At 30.3% G+C, this 23,172-nt stretch overlaps 1 protein-coding gene across 1 annotated transcript in view; it reads right to left on the bottom strand.

Annotated features, from left to right (window-relative positions):
* Window positions 1-5,102: 5,102 nt before the first annotated feature.
* The window catches only part of LOC123300890 (probable serine/threonine-protein kinase DDB_G0282963), a 98,937-nt gene continuing 80,867 nt past the window's right edge, over window positions 5,103-23,172 (bottom strand). The window contains exons 4-8 of the mRNA XM_044883554.1: window positions 19,054-22,121; window positions 18,107-18,262; window positions 7,990-8,401; window positions 6,955-7,327; window positions 5,103-6,046 (exon numbers count right to left, since the gene is read on the bottom strand). Of these exons, the coding sequence (XP_044739489.1) occupies window positions 5,626-6,046; window positions 6,955-7,327; window positions 7,990-8,401; window positions 18,107-18,262; window positions 19,054-22,017 (4,326 nt within the window). The 5' untranslated portion in view covers window positions 22,018-22,121 and the 3' untranslated portion in view covers window positions 5,103-5,625. The remainder of the gene's footprint in view (window positions 6,047-6,954; window positions 7,328-7,989; window positions 8,402-18,106; window positions 18,263-19,053; window positions 22,122-23,172) is intronic.

Here is a 23,172-nt window from a genome sequence, read left to right as displayed (position 1 = left end):
AATATTTTCAATTAAAAATACAAAATTTTACATACACAAAGGGGATGGGGGGAAGCATGAAAATATATAACAATAGATTGTAGTTATTATCTATGGTAATGGTATTTGTTTTATTTAATTAAATATTAAAAGAAAATAAACAATCATATGTATCAGCGGAAAGTATCAAAAAATTGCTCCGTAAATACTCTTTCAGATTCCAAAGTTGCTCCAGTCATATAATTAATATGTAATTAAATATTTTTAATTAAAAATACAATATTTTACATACACAAGGGGAATGGGGGGAAACATGAACATATATTACGATAGATTGTAGTTATTATCTATGGTTATGATATTTGTTTTATTTAATTAAATATTAAAAGAAAATAAACAATCATATGTATCAGCGGAAAGTATCAAAAAATTGCTCCGTAAATACTCTTTCAGATTCCAAAGTTGCTCCAGTTATATAATTAATATGTAATTAAATATTTTCAATTAAAAATACAAAATTTTACATACACAAGGGGAATGGGGGGAAACATGAAAATATATAACGATGGATTGTAGTTATTATCTATGGCTGTGATATTTGTTTATTTAATTTTTTTTTGAGGTTAATTGTATCATTTTTATTCGCCGTTGTATTTTCATTAAAACATTTTTAATTTAAATAATGTTTCAATAAGTTACTTGAAGAATAATTATTTATTGTAAAGATGGTTGTAAAAGGTGAGTCGACAAACCTTTATTTGTTTACATAAATTATCGACGTCTTAGGTTATTTGTTTATAAACTTTTATTTTATTTATATATAATAATATTGTTGAATTTTCAGTTTTCAGATACAAATATTGGCAAGCAGTTGGACTAAAATTATATTTCTAAAAAGAGATCAATCATCGAGATGATATTGAATCCGGACAATTTCTATTCGTTGTGTGCGTAGTCATGGTAGGGATAATAAAATCGATGCCAGCGCTTTTAGTGAAAAATTTTTGAGATAAAGGGGGCTGTTATGACTAATTTGCAATTCTTTACATGTTAATGATATAGAAACTGTCAAATTAAAATGATTGAAAAACACTAATTAATTAAACTTAATGCATTAAAAATTGTGAAAATAAGAAATCAAATTGTACAAATATTATTTTTCAAATGTAAATTATCATAATTATTTATTTAAATTTGTGAAACAAGAATATTAAATTTTAAATGTAAGTTTTCAATGCAATCCACACAATTATATATGCATCCATACAATTCTATAATTAAAGTAGTGTATCGTTGTCATGGAAACGAAACTCACACACGAAGCGAATTACTCGCCGATGTACCTATTAACCCGAATGTTGAATGGAAACCTATGGAAATATCTGACCAAGGCATTGTAATTACTAATTTCTCATGTTTTCTATCATTAGTATGTTTTATTGCGTAGAATTAGTTTTAATTTTTATTATTATTACTTTTTTCAGTTATGAAAATACTGATTCGTCAAAACACTTACGGAATAGCAGACCGAGCACTTTTTATGGATTTTCAATGTTTTATCAAATAAATTAAAGGTGGAAATAATATTATATAAATCTATTGAAAATAAATTATTTTTATTTTAGAAGTAAATTATTTATGTACATATTAAGTGAAAACAAATAAACATATTATTAATAAACAAACATATTGCACATATTAATTACATTTTGGTCCGCTCAAAATAATAATAATGCTTTTGCGAGAACTTATTCAAAGTCTCGGAAGTGCCAAAGTTGAAATAATTAACGCTATATATACATAAAAAACGATTTTTGGCCAATATTTCAACAACCAACTGGATGAAAAAAAGGTTCAAACAAAAATTGTCGAAAATTTTTTTTCCTAAGAAAAATTTAGAATAAAAAATTGTGATATCTCAAGTCATTTTAATATTTAATTAAATAAAACAAATACCATAACCATAGATCATAACTACAATCTATTGTTATATATTTTCATGTTTCCCCCCATTCCCCTTGTGTATGTAAAATTTTGTATTTTTAATTAAAAATATTTAATTACATATTAATTATATAACTGGAGCAACTTTGGAATCTGAAAGAGTATTTACGGAGCAATTTTTTGATACTTTCCGCTGATACATATGATTGTTTATTTTCTTTTAATATTTAATTAAATAAAACAAATACCATAACCATAGATAATAACTACAATCTATCGTAATATATGTTCATGTATCCCCCCATTCCCCTTGTGTATGTAAAATTTTGTATTTTTAATTGAAAATATTTAATTACATATTAATTATATGACTGGAGCAACTTTGGAATCTGAAAGAGTATTTACGGAGCAATTTTTTGATATTTTTCACTGATACATCAAATTATTTACTTTCTATTATTATTTCTTTTTTGTTTTTCTTTCCCTTCCCGCTCCCCCCAGTTTATGACATTCCCCTTGTGAATGACGTCATCACATACCTGTTTGAATTGCAATTATTAATTTTAATTAATTATGCAAAAATAATAGATATTTATAAATCGTTATTGTTATATCCCGAAAGAAATAAACGGGAGCAATTTATTGATAGCAAAAACGTTAGGAAAAACTATCAATTTACTGAGATATTGGAAAATAAAATTTTGTATTTTTAATTGCAAATATTTAATTAATTGATAATTTAATAATTGGAGCAATTTTAGAATCTGATGGAGCATTTAGAGAGCAATTTTTTGATATATGATTTAATAAATTTTATTAATATTCCACGCTAACTATATTGTGGTGTTCTGTTTGATATTCCTTTGGGCGGTGGTGCCACCTATGAAAAACCTGTTGAACTAACATTAATTTCGATGGTCGTGCCAAAAATTATTCGCATTAATAATGTTAGTTCAACAGGTTTTTCATAGGTGGCACCACCACCCGAATAAATGATAGTTCAACAGGATTTTCATAGGTGGCACCACCGTCGAAATTAATAGTTAGTTAAACAAGTTTATAATAGAACCGCCGCCAAAATAAATGTTAGTTCAATAGGTTTACCATAGATGGCACCGGCACCATCGTCGAAATTAATTGTGTACACTTAGATTTTCAGGAAAAATTCATTTAATTTTAAAGTTAAAATTTTTAACCCCGCCAGGATACGAACCAGCATACTCCTGTTTTCAAGTCAAGTGCTGTAACCACACAGCTACGTGGTCTTATTACTTGGCACTACTAAATAATTAATTAATTTATAATTTTGTTCTGAAGAAAAAATAGGATAGAAAGAACTCCGATAATTGAGTTGGCTGTGACATCCATGATTTTTTTTTAGTTTGAGTGAAAAATAACAAGTGAAAACAATTGACAATTGAGTTAATTGTTGAAATACCATGCATAGACAGTGTTGATGACTCTATCCAATTACACATACGTCGAGGTTAAAAAAAAAACACTTATGAAAACTTTATTTAAAAAAAAAGGTTTATTTCGATAGAATTTATATAAAGGCACATATTATAATATCAAACTTATTTTTAACAAAAAAATATAGTATACAGTATGAACAACATATCTTTAGGTACGATCTGGATATTATGGTCAAGAATCACCTTACCATAATTTGATATCGATAACGCACCTATACAAATAAATCACTCTAATTTAAATATACATAATATTTTCTTTTTAACAAAATGCTCATCAATTTTGGTGGCATATTTATTAATTTTTATCATAAATGAGAAATGTTGCGTGAAATTTGGCACAAATAATTCTCACTTTTTTTAATTGCTATATTTGTAAAATTTCAAAACACAAAAGCAAACTTTCAACTAAAAGTCGAATTTAAATAGCACCGTTTGATAGCTCTCTTTATGATTGACTTGAGAAGTTGGACTTTTGTGCTTTGGAAGAGAGCGAAAATACAAAAACAATTACAAAATATTTACAATTCGAGATATCAAAAAAGTTAAATCTATGTTAATATAGGTGATTATTGTTGACTTTGATGTTTTTCTTTCTAACTTTGCTATTGATAAATTTTTTCTGAAAATATTCAGGCGCACAAATAATTTAACTCCACTCTACAGATAAATTTGGCCGTGTAGCTTCCATCTTGTCTATTTCTTTTTTTTTATAAATTCAATTTGACATTTTTCTTCAAATAAACAGATTGACAGATGATCTTCTTAATGCATTCCTTCAAGAGATTATCATTTGTTTAAAAAAAATTATGTTCTAGTATAACATTAATTATTTTTCTTAGTTTTAATATGAATTAATAGCCAGGGAAAAGACGGGAAAAACAAATGCGAGATTGCTACGTTGAGAAAGCTACGTCAAAGATATCGACCCGATCTCCAAAAAAGGGGAGATATAAACCCGTAAAATTTAAACCCCGAAGAGGCTTTTCCATCATAGCCATATCGAAACATGAACAGATAGGTATTTCGTCGACCTATTTTCATGAAATTCATGATTTTTGTTACAGGCGTATATCTTCCCTTTCATTGAAGATAGTTTTACGAAATTTTGTGCTAGTGGCAGATAGGTCCATCGCTATCTATCTGTTCATGCCCGAGGCTCGCTTGGTACAAAATGGTAGATAGGATGATATCTTTTATTGGTATTAAAATCGTGACGCATTCATCTCGCACGAACTTTTCCCTTATATTTCCCGAACATAGTTTTATTTTTTACCTTTCTTTTTATTGCATCAAAAACATTAATTTTTAAAATGGTTAATTTCTTTGTAAATATCTGCGCCTCAATTGTCTCCTATTTTAATGATTTTTTTAAAAATTGTGATAGTAATTGTGCGTGGATTGATATTTGAGTAATTCGTTTCGTAACGGTTAAATATATGAATTTTCTAAGATGAACTACACACAAATTTTTTATAATTTTATAGAGATCGATTAAAAAAGAGACCTTTAAATTTATTTTTAATATTTTTCACGCTCTATTTTTTTTTTATAATACAATTCTTTTTAAGTCTTATGAATGTAAAAAATTAATTTTCGAGTATTTAGTACAATTCTTAAAAACAAAAATACACCAAAAAATAAAAATAAATAATCGTCAAATAAAAAAATAACAAAATTTTGTCAAAAATAATAATGTAATATATAATCAGGGGTATAATATAGTTTTTAAGGAGTTTAGGAGTCGATCCAAATGGAAACTAATATTTATAAACTAATAAAAGTACGCAGCAAGATAACAGTTGGATGTTACATTAAAATCTCCACGTACGGTTCCAAAGCAAACGAACAGATACAATTATCAGGTGAAATTGGTAGAAGAGTATTTTTGGAAATCAATTTACATACTTCTATTAGATTCCGTTATTAATGATTTGGAGCAGAGATTGTCTCCGGAGGTACTCAACCTATTTTTCTACCTAAATCAAATGTCAAATCTATTAGGTTAGATCGTTTTCTACTCTTGGTAGATTAAAATCAATTGGTTGCGTGTGTTAATAAGCAGATAATTGACCTACATTGAAAGTTTGTATTATGAGATATTACAGACTGGGTTATACCATATATATTTTTGGCACAGATTAAGATACTGGATTATTCTATATCTTGGTTGAAGAAGTTTCCACCTTTTGGATTATCTCCTATAAGTCTTTAAGGATTGATTGAACGTCTATGAAGTTTTAACAATTGTATCTAATAACAAAGATGCTTCACACATCATTTTTGCGGTACTTCGTACTAAAAATAGTAGATGACATTCTTCAAAAACAGTTAATTGTACTCGGGTACGTACTAAACCATGTAAAACAGTTGCACGTTCTAAATCTAACCAACGTTGTAATGCTAATTCACGATCTTTAATTGGTGTTGTGAGTGTAACATCAGATGGTCCCCATAATGTGAACTCTAATACTGATTTCACTTGTGTCAATGAAATAGCACGTTCACGACGTAATAAATCTTCTAGTAATGATGTTAATGCTGATTTTGGTAATAATTCATTTAATGCTCGTAAAGCACATTCACATAATGAGCCTAGACGATCGCCACCATTTTCACCAATATCTACACGTGATATTTCTTCGGATAAGCTAAAACAAAAGAAATTTTGTTTATTACAAAGTCTATATGAATAATCTAGATCGTCGTACAGAAAGGGTGGTTTGTAAAATGATTAATACATACTTGAAATTTCGTGAGTGGCTTCCTTTTGGCAAGTCTATCAAACTTCTCTCTACGTATTCATCATTTTAGAAAGCAGCCTTTCTGTCCCACTGTCTAATCATAGATGTGCAGGAATCATTCAAGGGTTTTTTTTTAGGTAAGCCTATATCATATTTTTGAAATTAAATTATCTTTCTTCTGCTACCAATTTCGATTGGTTAACAGATCGGTGTAGGTCTTTTCATATGGTATGAGCAGACCTACACCGGTCTGTTAACCAATCGAAATTGGTATCAAAAGAAAGATAATTTAGTACGAAAATAAAGATTTAGGCTTGCTTGATAAAAACCATTCATGGAAAAAATTAATTAAAAATATCCATGAACACTTTTCGATGGAAAAACTATGATAGGAGTATTTAAAAATGAATAAAATTTTATTAAAAATATGTTTTATTTGTTTACCAGATGGGTGAAGATCGACCTTTTATTTTCTCTTAGACTATTTGAAAATTTTCTTGAACTTTTTTCCAGCGTTTTCTCATCTTTTAAACAAAATCTCATCTACTTCTAATCAAAGAATGTACCAAGTTCATGGTACTATATTTTTAGTTCAAATTTTTATGAAGAGATTCTCAATGGAAAGAGGGGTTGATCTCCAAGCCCCCGTGAGCACGGGCCTCCTAAACAAGGTAAGACAATGGGCCACAAACCTCCAAGGAAGTGTCGGTACTGCCGAATGAGCCTTTCTACCTATCTATCTACCACAGTTGAATATTTCAAGTTTGGTTAATTTGTTGTTAAAGATTTAAGAAATTTTTCATTTTTGTACTTACCCTTGTAAAACACATAATCGTGGATGTGTATCCCGTTCCAATTCTCTACATAGAGCAAAACTTGATAATGATAATGGTAATTCTTCGATGCCTTGTGCTTGCAAACATTTCAAACCATTAATTAATTGTAACATTACAAAACATGCTTCACGACAATGTAATTCTTCAGCTGCATTATTATTCATTGTTATACTATTCATGATGGATGAAGTACGTGACGCTGATTGTTCAATATTATTATTATTTTCGTTGTTGGTGGACGTGTTCGATGCTCCTGTCGTTGATGTCATAGATAATGATAATTTTGAACGTAATAGTGCACCCATTGATTGTATGGTATCAACTTGCATCCACGGTAATACTGCAATTGTGGCTGTAAAATAAATAATATGTTATTATTTTCTTGCTATGAAAACCATTACCATGAAAATATGGAAATATTGAGAAGTTGTATGAGAGTTAGAGACAAATTTTATTTAAAAACTAATAAAAGAGACAAGGTTAGGTTAGTTTAGCTTAGAATGGCTGTCTTGAGGTGGGATCCACTTAGTTTAAAGAGTCTGTTGTGATACCGAAAAGGTTTGGCTCATCTCCAGCCACTACTCCATGAACCATTTGGAGTTTAAGAACAGAAGGAGTGCTTAGACGTCAACGGACTTAAAGTTGGATAGCTCGACAAAGAAAGGCTGGCTTAAGTGTGTTCATTTTTTCATGGCAAGATCCAGACAGTGGCAGAGAAGAAGAGTGTCTCCAACTTAGATCTGGGGTATAGCGAAAAGGATAAATAATGAGTTAAATCTCCGAAGCAATCAAATTCCGTCTTTTTTCAAGGCTAAATCACACCACTTGTGGGTTTAATAAGGGAATTAGTAAGTCTACTTATTCATTTCGTTAAAAAAGTTTAAATATCTATAGTTTTCGCAAACCAAATAAAGTAAATAGATAGATATTACCTTGTATATCCCTTATGAAGATTTATGAGGTTTCTAAAAGTGCAAAAGGCACTTATTTAAATATATTTAAATTTGAACTTACCCTGCACAATTTTGGTATCTTCATCGTTATTATTATTATTAATAGATGTATTATTATTATTATTTGGTAAATAATGGTATGGGACTAGATCACTAAATTCAGTTATAGGCACAAGTGTGAATGGTGCTAGTGATAAAATCGTATTTGTTTGAAGCATTGAGCCTTGTTCTAATGTCAAAGCCAATGTAACATGATGTGCACCCCATAATGCTGTATGAAAACAACGACGACCAATATGACGTGTTGCTGCTGATGTTATACAACCATTTAAACCACCACTTCCACCATTATTACCACCACCATTTAATTGATTGCTGTTTGTTGTATCAACAATTGAAAAATCAGTCCATCGTAAATTTGGTGCGGTCTTCAGTCCACGTAATGCTGGTTGAATTATTGTGGTTTGATGCATCTGTAAAATAAAATAATCAATAATTAATATTTTAGAATACTCAATTCTAGCAAAGTTTGTATCTAAATTGTGAATATCTCGAAAACGATGAACTTTACGAAACAATCACACAAGGGGTCTTGTTTACGTGAGCCCAAAAAAACTAGGATAGCTTTACTTGGTTCAATTGGTTCAAAAAATTGACATTTGACTGTTTCTGTGGTGGTTGGGCATGTATACAAAAATTGGAACAATAGGGTTTCTGGAAACACTCGGAATATTAATCTATAGACTTTTCTGAACAAGAATCAATTGACAAAATGCGGCCCTCACATTTTGCAAATTCAAATACTTCCACCTACTGCTCTTTTAAGGTATTTCCAGCATGAATGCACTTTCGACAAATTTGGCCTATTTTTTCACAGAGATAATGAGCTGAAAAGTTACCATACTGGAAATACCTTAAAGGCGGGAGAAAGGTATTATAATTTTATAATTAAATGCGACGATAAAGACAGCAAAGTGTTTATGTTTTAGTTTTGGATTTCTTATAAACTGTCAAATTAAATTATTTTACAATTTGAACTAACAAGTTGCTTGTTTTTTGAGCACAGGCCTGGTAGAAAATAAGAGCTTTATATAATTTAAGAAGAAGTAAATACAGTGATGTTTTTGATATTACATCGATTTTAGATGAATGTTTATTTAAGTTACTGAAAGATGAAAGAATACAAAATCTATAAATAACTTTTCTTTAAGTTAGAAGTATCGTAAGTTATTTTAAGTAAGAAATAAAGATTATAGTATTTATAGTTAGTACCTTAATAAAGTTCAGAGAACCACGTCGACCTGTCGCGGTTGTTTCGTTTAAAATATCTATTTTGTTTTTTTTCAAATGTAAAGCTTCCGGCAAATTTTTTTCACACTTGATTTAATTAATTTATTTTCACTTATTTTTAGGTCAATCATAGTATTGAGAAAAATACAAAATTTTTAAAAATATTTTATATTTGTAATTGTAACAACCTCGCCCAATTATATCCTAAAGAACTCTTTACATTTCTTATTGGTATTTAATTGGAATTTAGGGATTCTGGTAGTCCTTAGTGAGCAAATTAAAAGGCTTCATAGCTCAATATCTTACAAGTTTGAGTTTTAATGAAAGCTTATATCTGGCATAACATTAGCTTGGAGAGAAAGACCACTACTCATCGAAAGCCTTTTATTCTATTTATCTATTTAATAATCGATTCAACAAATCCGATTTGATACAAAAATTTCTGAAAAACAGGGGCTCTAGAAAAAGATACGTGAAAAATTTTCTTCCCTGTATGTTTGAAAGGTAATGTTGCTTGATATTTTTGGGTTTCACATTAATTAATTTCAATACTTTCCGGGGTAGAAAATGAAATAGATTTTGCTTAAGCAAGAAGACCAACTTGTTGAAAAAGTTCTGGGGTTCAGAAACCTAGGGACTAGAATAAAGGGGATATCCGAACCTTATGTTTTATATTAATCAGTTTTATAGAGCAAGAGCTCGCTGCAAAAAACCTGGCCTATCGAGTTACCGGATGAAGTATTTCTTAAATGATACTACTCACTGTAACTATTAAAAAAATCATTTAGTGCCAGGGCAAATATGGTGCATAACCTTGCTATATTTTTTCTAAGGTACATTTTTTGGACATAAACTGTACCAATCGAGTAACCGCTTGAAACTGATTTTAAAATGTAGTTTCGAGTGAGTAGAAAATAATTATGAACAACTGCCTCGGTCAATCTGGTGCTAACCCCATGGCACGACACATTTTTTAATTTTTTTCCGGTTGTGTTACCGTACCTATCGAGTAACCGCTTCAAACTGTAATTAAATTGAAGTTTAAACATTTCTTATTAAGAAAATATATTAGTGCCACTTCTATTTTGGTGACAAATGCCCGGCACGATACTTTATATTCCTTCAAGTCCCATACTATTGCTCATATAATCTATAACAGATACATTGGGGAATAAATGAATAAACATCTGATGGATAACAATTACAGTAATTTTTAAGTGATTTTTTACAATGAAAGTTCTTTCATATATTATACCATGCATATATGAAATATACATAGTATATTAAGTTTCGTCCCAAGTTTGTAACGCTTAAAAATATTGATGCTACGAAAAAAATTTTGGTATAGGTGTTCATAGAATCACCGTCCGTCTGTGGACACGATAACTCAAAAACGAAAAAAGATATCGAGCTGAAATTTTTACAGCGTACTCAGGACGTAAAAAGTGAGGTCAAGTTCGTAAATGAGCATCATAGGTCAATTGGGTCTTGGGTCCGTAGGACTCATCTTGTAAACCGTTAGAGATACAACAAAAGTTTAAATGTAAAAAACTTGGTGATCTTGTGTGTCGTTCTTTGCCCGGTTTCCATGCATACACTGGATGCGATTATACAGCTAGCTTTTTCAGAAAAGGTAAAGTTAAGCCTTTTAAAGAATTATTAAAAAATCCACAAGTTCAACAAGTATTCGCTAGTTTAAATAATATAGACGAAATTGATAATTTAAGAAGTATGGAAATATTGCAAGAATATACTTGTAAAATTTATGGAATAAGTTGTAACAATGTAAATGATGCGAGATTATTAATGTTTCAAAATCGATTTACGTCAACGTCTGTAGCAGAATATTTTATGAAAAATGTAAAAAGATTTGATTCAACTCAACTTCCACCATGTTGGAAGTCACTGAAACAAAAAATTTTACGAACTACCTATGTATCTTCAATGTGGCAGAATGCTACTGAAGCTAACTGCATCAATTTCTCACCAGAACAATGCGGATGGACAGTAAAAGACAATAAAATTGAACCGCTTTGGTTCGAAGGTGATCCAACACCTCTCTTAGTTGAAGACATTGTTATGGTAGAATTTGATGAAGTAGAGCTTGATGAAATTGATAATTGTGACGATGATTATTATGATAATGATGATTACAACAACAAAAATGACAGTGACCATGACGATAATAACGATGATAATCATGAAAATAAAGGTGACCATGATGATAATTATGATAAAAGTAACGATGATCATGGCAGTAGTGACAATGATCATGACGATAGTGATGATGATGATCATGATGACATTTAATAATAATTCTATATATATAGTTCAATGTATATTTTTAGATATTTAAGTTTTTTAATTAATTTTGTAGTAAAATATATGAGAGAACTTTCATTGTATTTTATGTTGATACTTTATAAAATACTCGTATAAATAAAAAAAATCACTTAAAAATTACTGTAATTGTTATCCATCAGATGTTTATTCATTTATTCCCCAATGTATCTGTTATAGATTATATGAGCAATAGTATGGGACTTGAAGGAATATAAAGTATCGTGCCGGGCATTTGTCACCAAAATAGAAGTGGCACTAATATATTTTCTTAATAAGAAATGTTTAAACTTCAATTTAATTACAGTTTGAAGCGGTTACTCGATAGGTACGGTAACACAACCGGAAAAAAATTAAAAAATGTGTCGTGCCATGGGGTTAGCACCAGATTGACCGAGGCAGTTGTTCATAATTATTTTCTACTCACTCGAAACTACATTTTAAAATCAGTTTCAAGCGGTTACTCGATTGGTACAGTTTATGTCCAAAAAATGTACCTTAGAAAAAATATAGCAAGGTTATGCACCATATTTGCCCTGGCACTAAATGATTTTTTTAATAGTTACAGTGAGTAGTATCATTTAAGAAATACTTCATCCGGTAACTCGATAGGCCAGGTTTTTTGCAGCGAGCTCTTGGACCATTATAAAAAATTAAACAAAGGAAAAGTTATCAGAGTAACAGTAGAAGACTATAATCTCGCGTTTCGATAATACAATCAAATAGTTATAAAATAAACATAACCTGATTTTATTTTTATTTTAAATTATCTTTAAATCTTATTTAATTTAAAAATTATTTAAACAATATCAAATAAAATAAATAAAGAAATAAAAATCAATACATATTATAAAATCAATCGTGCATTAATTTTAAGATCGTGATTTATTGATATTCTAAAATGATACAGATACATAAAATAACGGAGAAAACCGTTGAAAAATTAAAGGTTCCTTTCTTGGAATACGGAAGTAGAGAGAGGAAATATATATTTTACTATTTGAATTGGCACATTATACTGAAACTTAAATTAGGATGTCTAAAATTACAAAAATATACTTCGAATTAGATACAGAGAGGCTAGGATTCCAATTACGGCTATCCTGCAGGAAATATATAGTTTCCACCTCTCCATATTTGACCAGGGCTACAGAAATCATGTAGTTTCTCCCAACTTCTGCTATCAATATAAATCCTCTAGAGTTTAGTAAATCAAAATATATTTTGACTATTTGTTTCATTTGCAGGTATTAGGTATTAATTTCTATATCTCGACTTCCCTGAAGTTTGAGGTAGCAGCCCTAATGAAGCGTATAAAGGACAAAAATCATTTTAGACTTTAAGGTAAATGAAAGAACATCACACTTTGGATATACAAGTAAATTACTTAAGGGTTTTTATATAACTTTTGAACTAAAAAAAATATAGACCATAAAACCAAATGTATATTAAATTTATTTATTATAAAACAATTTATTTATCATGGTCTTTTAGAGTAAATATCTTTTGATAAATCATTGCTTGTTTTATCTTTTTTTTTCTACAACAAAGTGTGTGTTTATTTAATCTTAGCTTTGAATTTTATTTAATACAATATCAATTCAAAAATCATTTAAATCGCGATTTCAATGGTCGATTTCATCAAAATTAAATAGGCAATATGCTAGTATAATCATTTTGAGGTTTCACATATCAAAAAATACAAACAGGATAATCGTATACATGATTATACTCATCTTTTGTTCCAAGGGGGTACGCAAAACAAGAATTTTTAACCTTAAAGAGGGCTAATTAGAAATTTTTGTTCTAAAAGTTTCAAACATTTTACAGTATTTTGGTATGAACCATACACTAAGCCAATAAAATAACAAAATCGGTGAGGTTTTACAGGAATAGAGTGGAAATATGCATGTGTTTACTGTTTTCGTAAATTATAAACTCTCAGAGTTTAAAAAAAAGTGTACGTTAAGGTAGTACTATCGGTAATAGACTTTGCATTCAGAATTTAATGAAATTTGGCATAGTTGTCCATTATTATATCATAATTAACCAGTTAAATTTTTAGGGGCCTTCAGAGAACTGAAAAAAAGATATTTTAACATTGATCCTTATGGGACATCACAGATTTTATTTTATTTCACAAAACTGGACGTTCAAATTTTCAGTTCTCTGATTTAACTGGTTAATTATGATATAATAATGGACAACTATGCCAAGTTTCATTAAATTCTGAATGCAAAGTCTATTGACGATAGTATTACCTTAAAATAAAGAAAATTGAAAAAAATACACTCGCCAGTACTCGAATCCGGATATCTTCATGCCAAGCGCCTTAGCCAGTTCGACCATATGAGCTCTATACACAAAGTGTTATTTTTCCAACACGTTGAATTTTTAATTTTTTAAATGTCAAAACCTTTTTTTTTGGTTAGGTATAATTGATGTTTACTTATGATACAATGGCGTAAACTATAAAGGTTTACTTTCAAAATCTATTTTTTTGAGAATATGCTTACAGAAATTACTCACAAAATATCAACAATTTTGAAATTTCATTTCTTGAAAAAAGTTTTCTCCAAATCCACCTGTAGCCATTATTAAAGTAATAAAATTCACATTAAATTGTGGTCAAGTCTCTTGTGAATAATTACCAATAATTTAAGGTCATTAACAATAAAAAATTTATTGATATTTTATGATTTATCAATAAAATTTATTGATCTTTGCTTGAAGAAATATTAGCTTAATAAGAGTTTAAAACTTTCTTTAAATAAAAAATTGTCACTCTGTAATTGCATTTTTTTTTATTTAAATATTCTTTCACTAATTTACACAATTTATTTATTATTATTTCTAATAAATGTATAAATTAATTTTAATTAGTTAATTTTTTTTTTAGAAATGTAAACAATGAACCATAAATTAATAATGGTTGTTATAATATGTTTACAGCTGAAATTAAATCGCTAATTGTTTTTGTACTCTAAAATTAGTTGGGCATAAAATTTGGCTTATAGAATAGAATTAGTGGCGGTTTTAGGTGCGGCAAACCTCAGGGCCTCACGTTAAGAAAGGTCTATTCACACACAAGAAGTGAGTAATTATATATACGGTTTACAAGACTTAATTGACCTATGTTCCTCGTTTACGAACTCAACCCAACTTTTAACGTCCTAAACACACTATAAAAATTTCAGCTTGATATCTCTTAGTTTTTGGGTTATCATGTTTATGGACGGACAGGCGGACAGCCAACCAGAAATGGACTAATTAGGTTATTTTATGAACATCAAAATTTTGTTCGTGACATGAATATTTGTAAGCGTTAGAAACTTGGGACTAAACTTAAAAATTAGATGTAAAATAAGAGTAAAATTTTTAATAGACAAAAATAGAACAATGGATACACTGGTTAATCAATAATATTCATCCATTAAACTGGGCCAATTCATTTCAGTATTGTTCTTTAAAAAAATTCACCGCTTAAAGTATTTAAGTTATTTCAAGAAATATAAAAAAATATTTTAAAAGATCAATAAATAAAAAAAAGTAGTTTTTTTGTTTATGGTGATTTCCTATCGGATATCAAAAATCGATAAACATTCCAATAAATGTAATTAAGAAAAGATTCCAAGGATTTATCAACTAAGCAAAGTTACATTAAACTTTTATACGAAAAAAAACTTGTCATTTATCTTTTCTAATACATCGTTCAACCTCCGTAACTTGAGTAAACAATTTTAAAACGATGGATAATTAGTAAAGAAATCTGACGAAAATAATGCCGAATTTTAAATTTAACTAGTACACAGAGTGCCAAAAATAATAATCAGCCAAAAAGTGGCGAGTAGGGCTATTCTAAAACGAAAATTGGTGTATTTTTATCATTAGATAGCACAATACTTTAGTATAATATCGGGGCATGATGCACCCCCTTGCCCATTCCTCGCTACGCCACTGATTTTTATCTTAACGAGGAAGCCTGTCATCAAAAAAGTTTTTGATTTTAAGAATTTCTCATAAAATAAGACACAATACTACCAAAGTTTGTTTTTTGGAAACGGTTCCTCACAAAATGCGAAGTTAGGTTAGGTTACGTTATATTGACTATCAATGAAGGACACACTTAGTTTATAGAGCCCATTGTGATACCATACATGTGTTTCACTACCTTTCCCGCTGATAATTTCATTATGGAGCACTTCAATTATTTGGAGAGGCTAAGTACATCTTTGGATTCTTAAACTTGCTAGCTATACCTTCAAAAGCCTATACCTTCATTAAAAAATATTTTGCAAAAATTTGTATACTGATACATTTCAAGTCTCGTTAATTTGCGAGTTACAGCCTATTCTACTTATCAATATGGGAGTGAATAAAAGTGATCTCATTTTTCTACCCATAAAAGGAAATTAAAAATAAAAGATTATAAACAAGCAACACACAAAGATATATTAAAATATTCACACAAATTCAAAAATAAAAAAATATTAACTAGAAATACAACAATTTTTAATAAAAGCAACATTCAACCAAGACTAACAGAGAGTTTTAAGTTTAATTGTCGTTTTTGTTATTGTTTGGCTTTGGTAACGAAAGAACAAGTCATTTATGATTATAAATTCATCATCAGTATCATCAACATACAACATAACACAAGTCATCGCTTCGTATCGAACGCTATCTAGTTCTAGTACCGGACGTAGTATTTGTTAGTCATTTTTAAAAGGTCGAAAACTTTGAGAGGCTTTTCAAGGTTTTGGCTAACAACTTTTAGAACTATGTTTCTTATCGCAAGATATTTGTTTGCTGATTGGGAGTTAAAAAATTGCAACGGACACCAAAAACCGACATCTATATTACTTAAGAAACTTTCTTATTTTTTTTGCCGGGTGTAAAAGGGAAGTTTCGGTTATGACAATTTTAGTAAAGAAAAAATTCGTTCTGAAATGAGTGTCAAATACTACGCCTATGGTTCTAGGCCTATAAAATACGATGCGATGCGGTATTTAATAAAATCAAGCAAAGAAGAAAGCCATCATCTTCTGTTATAAAGTGTTCTTTTCATGTATCAATCATTAATGGTAGTCAGTCCATCGTAGGTATTATAATGGTTCTCATGACCCTGATTATTTAAACATCTTTTTATGTGTAAACAGTAAACAAGTTAACGATTGATTTGCTCAAAGTACTGAAGTCAAGTTGAAAAAAAGAAGCCTTATTCATTGAAGGTAAACGTGATAAAAGTTGGATACAATGGATTGTAACAATGTTTGAAAAAACGTAGGAAACAAATGTTTGTTACACATACTTGACAAGATTACTAACAACCCCCTCCCCCACGCCCCACATCAAAGAAAAAGGTAGAGGCTTAAGGTATCAAGAAAACTAATTTATCTTGAAGCCTAGTTAGTACTCATCTAACGTTTTCTCTAGACCTGGGTATATTGGCCCTGGGTAAAATATTCTATCGTTCATCTTCACTTTCACCCCCTCGCCCCATATCCCCTTGCGTCGGTTTTACAGTTTTGTAATTTATACGTCATGCTTTGTTATTTGATACCCCACTTGAGTATATTTGAAAATATTAAATCATTCATCCCCACTTTTGACCCCTTCTCAAAAATTCTCTTACGTCGGGGTTACAGTTTTGTAATGTACACTTCATGCTTTTTTATTTAATACCCCACTTTAGTTTATTTGAAAATATTCGATTGTTCATCCCCACTTTCTCGCTTCACCTTTCCACCGCTCAAATAGATAAACACAATCCTTGAAGCCGATTGTATATCGTGTCAAAATTTGAACCTAATCGATGCACAAATTTTAAGATTTTGTTACACACCCCTTTCAACTCCTATTTCAACCCCTTACAGTTTTTTTTTTCGAATTAAAAAGCCGATGTTCTTCATCAGGGTCTAGGCTATCTCTGTATCAAATTTTATTTAAATCGGTTCAGTAGATTAGGCATTATTGCGTAAATCGGGTCTCAAATCATATTAATTTTTTTTCATATTTATGTTAGTTAGGTTAGGTTATATTGACTGTTCACGTGGAACACACTTAAGCCATAAGACCCATTGTGATCCCATCTTTCCGCTGATGATCCGCGGATTACTTGCTTCATGAATTATTCCTTCAAGTGAATAGGAATTACCATTTTGAATATGATAGGAAATTGCAAGTTACAGAGTGTATTGTTTCAAATTTAAGAGATTCAAAATTAAAAGTTTATTTTAAAATTAATCAAGAATAAAGATGATCTTTAAAACAGATTGTATTAAAATATTTATGACCTGACAGTGAATTATCAATTTGATGATAAATTTAAGACGACAACGTTAAGGTCAAGTTTATATGTGGACCCGTAGAGAGAAAGTCATCATCAGGAAATAAAATCAACAGACACCATCTCTTACTTTGTGTAAAAATGTATCGTCAAGTTTATGTATTAAAAAAAAATAATACAAACCGGTCTCACAAATTATGTTAATATGATTTTGTTGATCTAAATTATTTTTTAACATACTAAAAAAAATTTTACTTACATGCTCCAAAACTTGTGCAAGTGCTTCATGATTTGCAACAACAACTGCTCCATAATTATCTTCAAGATTTTTATGAACAATGCTTCTGCCTTTTCGTGATCGTAATCGACATGTTCTTGTGCCTGTGTTCGTCCATTCGGATTCATCATCGCCAACCTATAATAAATTAATTAATTAAATTAATAAAATCTAAAGAATCATAAAAATTTTAAAATAGTCGAAAGCTCGTATTTTGGACAAAATATTTATTCAAATAAAATACTTTTTTTTACGAAATGAAGCGTAAAAAACGATCCAAAAGTCAGCAGGAACATTGGTCAATACTCTTAGTTTGACTGTTTGATCATTAATTCGTTTGCAATATAATATAGGTCAAAAACTCCAAATTCGATCCATTATCGCAAAAAATATAAATTTTTGCATACATTGTCTGCAAAATCGCAATGTAGCATAAAATACGAGTCAAAAGTTAAGGTAAACATTGCCAATGTTCTTTAAAGAACAAAACTAATTAGTTTGATCGTTTGAGTATTAATTCTGAAAAAAATTTTCCTTCGTAGCATTTCTTGAAATCGGAAAGCTATATTCTTCAAATTTATTTTCTTTGTCTAATCGTAAAGTATGGTGAAATTAATTATTACTTCAGTATCGCAGGGAAACTACCCTTCATTCTAAATTGCAGTATTTCTAACCCAGAAAATAAGACAATAAAACAACCGATCTGCTTCGAAAAATCGAAGTGAAGTTTTTCACCTCTTTTCACGACATTTAACCCTGAATAATTTTTTTTGCCAACATGATTTTGTAATGGACTTTTCTTCGATCATTTCTTGCATCCGAATAAAGATAATTGGTGAAAAAACTTTACTTGGATTTTTTAATCAATAAAACCTTTATTTCCCGGGCTGTTCTAAAAAGCTCAAATAAATGTAAAGTATTATACTTACATCAGCTTCACTTCCATAAAAACTATATGGTGAATATATTTCAGATTCCGTTTCGCTACCACAATACGGTAACGATGTTGTTCGAACATATCCATTTGTCAAATGATTGTATTTTCCATTCAAATATTCCGAAGAATTATCTAAGAAACCATTAGTACTACCATCTGCAGATCGTCTAGGTGTATTATTATTAAGACCATTACGTCCATTACACAAGTTTTTATTATTCGTTGGAGGACTACTTTTACCCAAACTCGAATCACATTCTGGACTACTTGAACGCTGTCCATTAATTAAATCATACACATTTTCCGTAGGAGATGACGATGGTGATATATCTTTACGTAATTCAACCTGGTGATGTTGCAAATGTTCAAGTCCATTGTACGTATTCTCTTTGTTACGTCGATTTTGTGTGGCTTCTAAGTGTGCAGCTTCACGTTCGCGCATACTAGCAGTACGCACTGGTTTTGATGGTGTTAAAACAGCACGCACTTCGCCAACATTCGCATAAATATTTTCTTTCGGACATGGTTTCTTAATGTAATTGTTATTCCAGATTTTTTGCTGACGTAATAATTCGTCATTCTTCGGTGGTAAGGGTTGTAATTTATTCATCATTTTCCATTCTGGAGTATTATTTCTAGGGGGAGGTGGAGGTTTACATGGTCTTGGTGGGGAAGGTGTATCACGTTCACTACTACTACTAACATTCGACGTCGATTCATTCGAAGTACTTAAAGTGTCATCAGATTTTAATACTTCGGTGCCATTTATTAAATCAGTCGGATGAACAATTACTAATCGTGGTCTAGGCTGTGGCATGGAAATAGTTGACGTTAAATGGGTAGTATAAGTTTTTTCTACTTCTTTACTGCTATTGTTGCTACCCATTCGTAAAAATTTCTTTAACGAAAATCGTCCACGATGTTTCTTTTTCTCATCGGGGCGTTCAACAATGTTATTTGCTGGTGATGTTATTGCTAAACTGTCTTGCGACAATGATAACGACCGTCGTGGAGCTGGTTCTGGAATTAATGATAAGTTTGGCGTGGATTCACCACCAGCGGGATTTGTATTAACACCATTGCGAAATTTGGGACTACAGGAGGAGGCACGTTCTCGTTTCTCTTTTTCTCGGACCACCGGCGAATCATGATTTAAATTATTTATACTATTCCGTTGATACATAGTTGTTCCTCCAGGAGATCCTTCTTCTGGTGATGATGTCGGTGGTGGTTTTGGAGCACGCCGTTTTCGATTTAAATCTGAACCACCGGAATCTTGTTTAGTTAACGGTGATTTTAAACTTTCATAAGTGTTTTCGCCGCTTAACGAATCCTCCGTGGAAATATTATCACAACTGTTGTTATCGATGTTATCAGATGAAGCCGACAAAGAGTTTATCAACGTTGGAGTCACTGGTGAAGTTGTCGTGGGTTGGTTTAATATTTTTTGTAAAATTTTATTAGGTTTAACTGGTACTTTCGGTTTATCTTGAGTTTGATTTCGTTTTGTTGGACTATGTAAAAATGAAGGACGTGAATCAATACTTCCTACAATTGTTGGTGGAGGTGTTAATGGGAGCGCTGGTGGCTCATTCACAATATCCGGTGAATCATCAGCCCGTCCATCTGGTTCGCCAGCTAATTCACGACTGTTTGCTTCCACATCGAATACATCTGATGAAGAAAATTTCGTTGGTGATATTGGCGGTAATCCTAAAATTTTTTCAGCAGTTTCTTCGAAACGAATTTTAGTTTCTGATTCTTCCTCTTTCTCTTTTAAATTTAATACTTCAGTTGGTATAAAACGGATTTCAGTTTTAACAAGAAGAGGGCTTGTAGCTTCAATTACTTCATCTTTGCTACCTGGCGTGCTTTTATTTAGCTCAATCTGCTGTTGGTTCGTTGTATTTTTTAAATCTTTTGTAATTTTATTATTAGTTTGATAAATACTTGGTTTTTCTTGTTTTAGCAAAACCGTGTGACGTGTTAAACCATTCTTTTGACGTGTTGGTTCTGAGTTATTTGTGCCGTTAATAAATACGCATTCAGCTTTTGTTTTAATATACTCCGCGGGTAAAACATTTTCCTTATTTTTATCCGATTCCGTTTTTAATTTAGTTTCATTATTTTTCTTGTTCTTTTCTAACGTTTCATTTATTTCCTCCAACAATGATTTTTCATCTTTATTATTCTTGTTATTCGATAATAATTTCGGTGAATCAACTTCACTTTTCGAATACGATGTTAAAATTACTGGTGTTTTATTTTCTGTTAATGATTCTTTGTTTTTCGCAATTGGTGTATGTGTTAACTTTTTTTGGGGTTGAGGACGTGGTGAAGAATCTTGACCAAAGGGTGTTACTGAGACAAGTAATGTTTGTTTTTTACCATCAGAATCAGTTTGTGTTTTGCCTAACATTAAATTAGCAAAGACTCGGCGTGTTTCAGTTACCGAATGTTGTGATTCGCCTAATAAATTTGCATTGCACATATTAAAATCTGTGTTGGATTTTGTTAAACGGATTAATTCACGTTCTGTATCATCTTCGGGTGCTAAATATACATCATCTTCAGGAGATTCTTCACTTAATTCGAAATCTTCTGTATCCGAAGACCATTCTTCACCTCCGTAACCAATTACCTCACTTTCATCTTTAGGAAAGTTTACACGGGGGTTATTTGTGCTATTATTATTATTGCTATTATTACGTTTAACTGGCGAAGATGTCGTTTTCGCGTGAATTTTTTTCGAATGCATATCAACTGTTTTCATTATACTACGAGGTTGATAATTTGTGTCATGGCCATTTGGAGGTAAGGATTGATTTTGATATCGACTTTTGATACCGTTTATTGCTAATATATCATGTTCTTCGCGTGCTTTAAAACAATTTGAACATAAATCTTTTTTCCACGCATTTTGTACGAAATTTTTACACATTATTGTGGACGACATGGCGGTAGGAAATTTTGTTTGGGTTTTTGGCAATGTTCGTTGAATATTGTTATATCAGCGTTTTCATTTAAATGCTATGACGTTGGAGCGATTTTGATGACATTCTGTAACAAAAGAAGATTTTCTATTAGTTTTCATATTTTTTTGACAGAATAATAAATATATGCATGGAAAAAGCTTTTCACAATTAGAAATTAATTGCGGCTAGGAATTAAAGTTGAAATCAGGGTTGTTTTCACACAATCAATCCGGTATTTTTGAATATAAAAATGTCACAATATAGAAATGAAAAAGTTTGCGATCACTATTTAAAGTTTAAAAGGTCTATTATTTGTTTCTAGCTTTATAAATTTATTCTCAAATTTCTTAGTTTTTGCGTAAAAGTGAAACAAACACACAAACAAACAAACAAACATCCTTACTTTTACATTTATAATATATAGGGATATGGATATCAATAAACTGGATTTTATTTTATAATGTTTTTAAAATCGTAGATTTCTTTGCATCACTATGTGTATTTATTTTTTGAGATACCTTACATGAACTTTTTCCCTTCTTTTGTATGCTTTTGATGCAAGAATCACTCTATGCCTGAAGTTTGTCAGTGTTTTATTGAATTACCCTGTATATTGATATGAAAATTTGTTTGTACAGAGAAAATTACAAATAACCAGTCATTTTACAACATATAATTTACAAATCAGATATAAATTAGATGAACTTTCATCATTCGAAGAACGCTGGCTTACCATGATGTTAAAACTAAAACATACCTCCAACTAATACTGAATGAAAGCGGTTTGTTTTTTCAGTTTTATAGTAGAAAGTGTATGTATGATCATAGATTTTTTTTTAATATATGGATTTTCAACTTAATTATATTAATTATATATATAATATACCGGAAGGTGTTGTACCTTGGCAATAATGTACACTCTGTGTCACAAAAAATGCACGGATTACATATAGTACTATATGTAATCCGTGCATTTTTTGTGATGGTTCATCAACTTTTTTACGTGCCATATCCTAGAGTATAAGCAGTAAAAGATTAATTTTTACAACTTGCTGTAGAAAATTTTATTTCTATTTTACTTGGAAACAAAATAGTTGGTATGTTCAATTACCAAAAATCTTTTGTTTTCAAGTAAA

Source organism: Chrysoperla carnea, chromosome 5, assembly GCF_905475395.1.
Source record: "Chrysoperla carnea chromosome 5, inChrCarn1.1, whole genome shotgun sequence".
Classification (NCBI taxonomy): Eukaryota; Metazoa; Arthropoda; class Insecta; order Neuroptera; family Chrysopidae; genus Chrysoperla; species Chrysoperla carnea.
The sequence above is the reverse complement of the archived record's forward strand: the minus strand, read 5'-3'. Positions and strand labels throughout refer to the sequence as shown.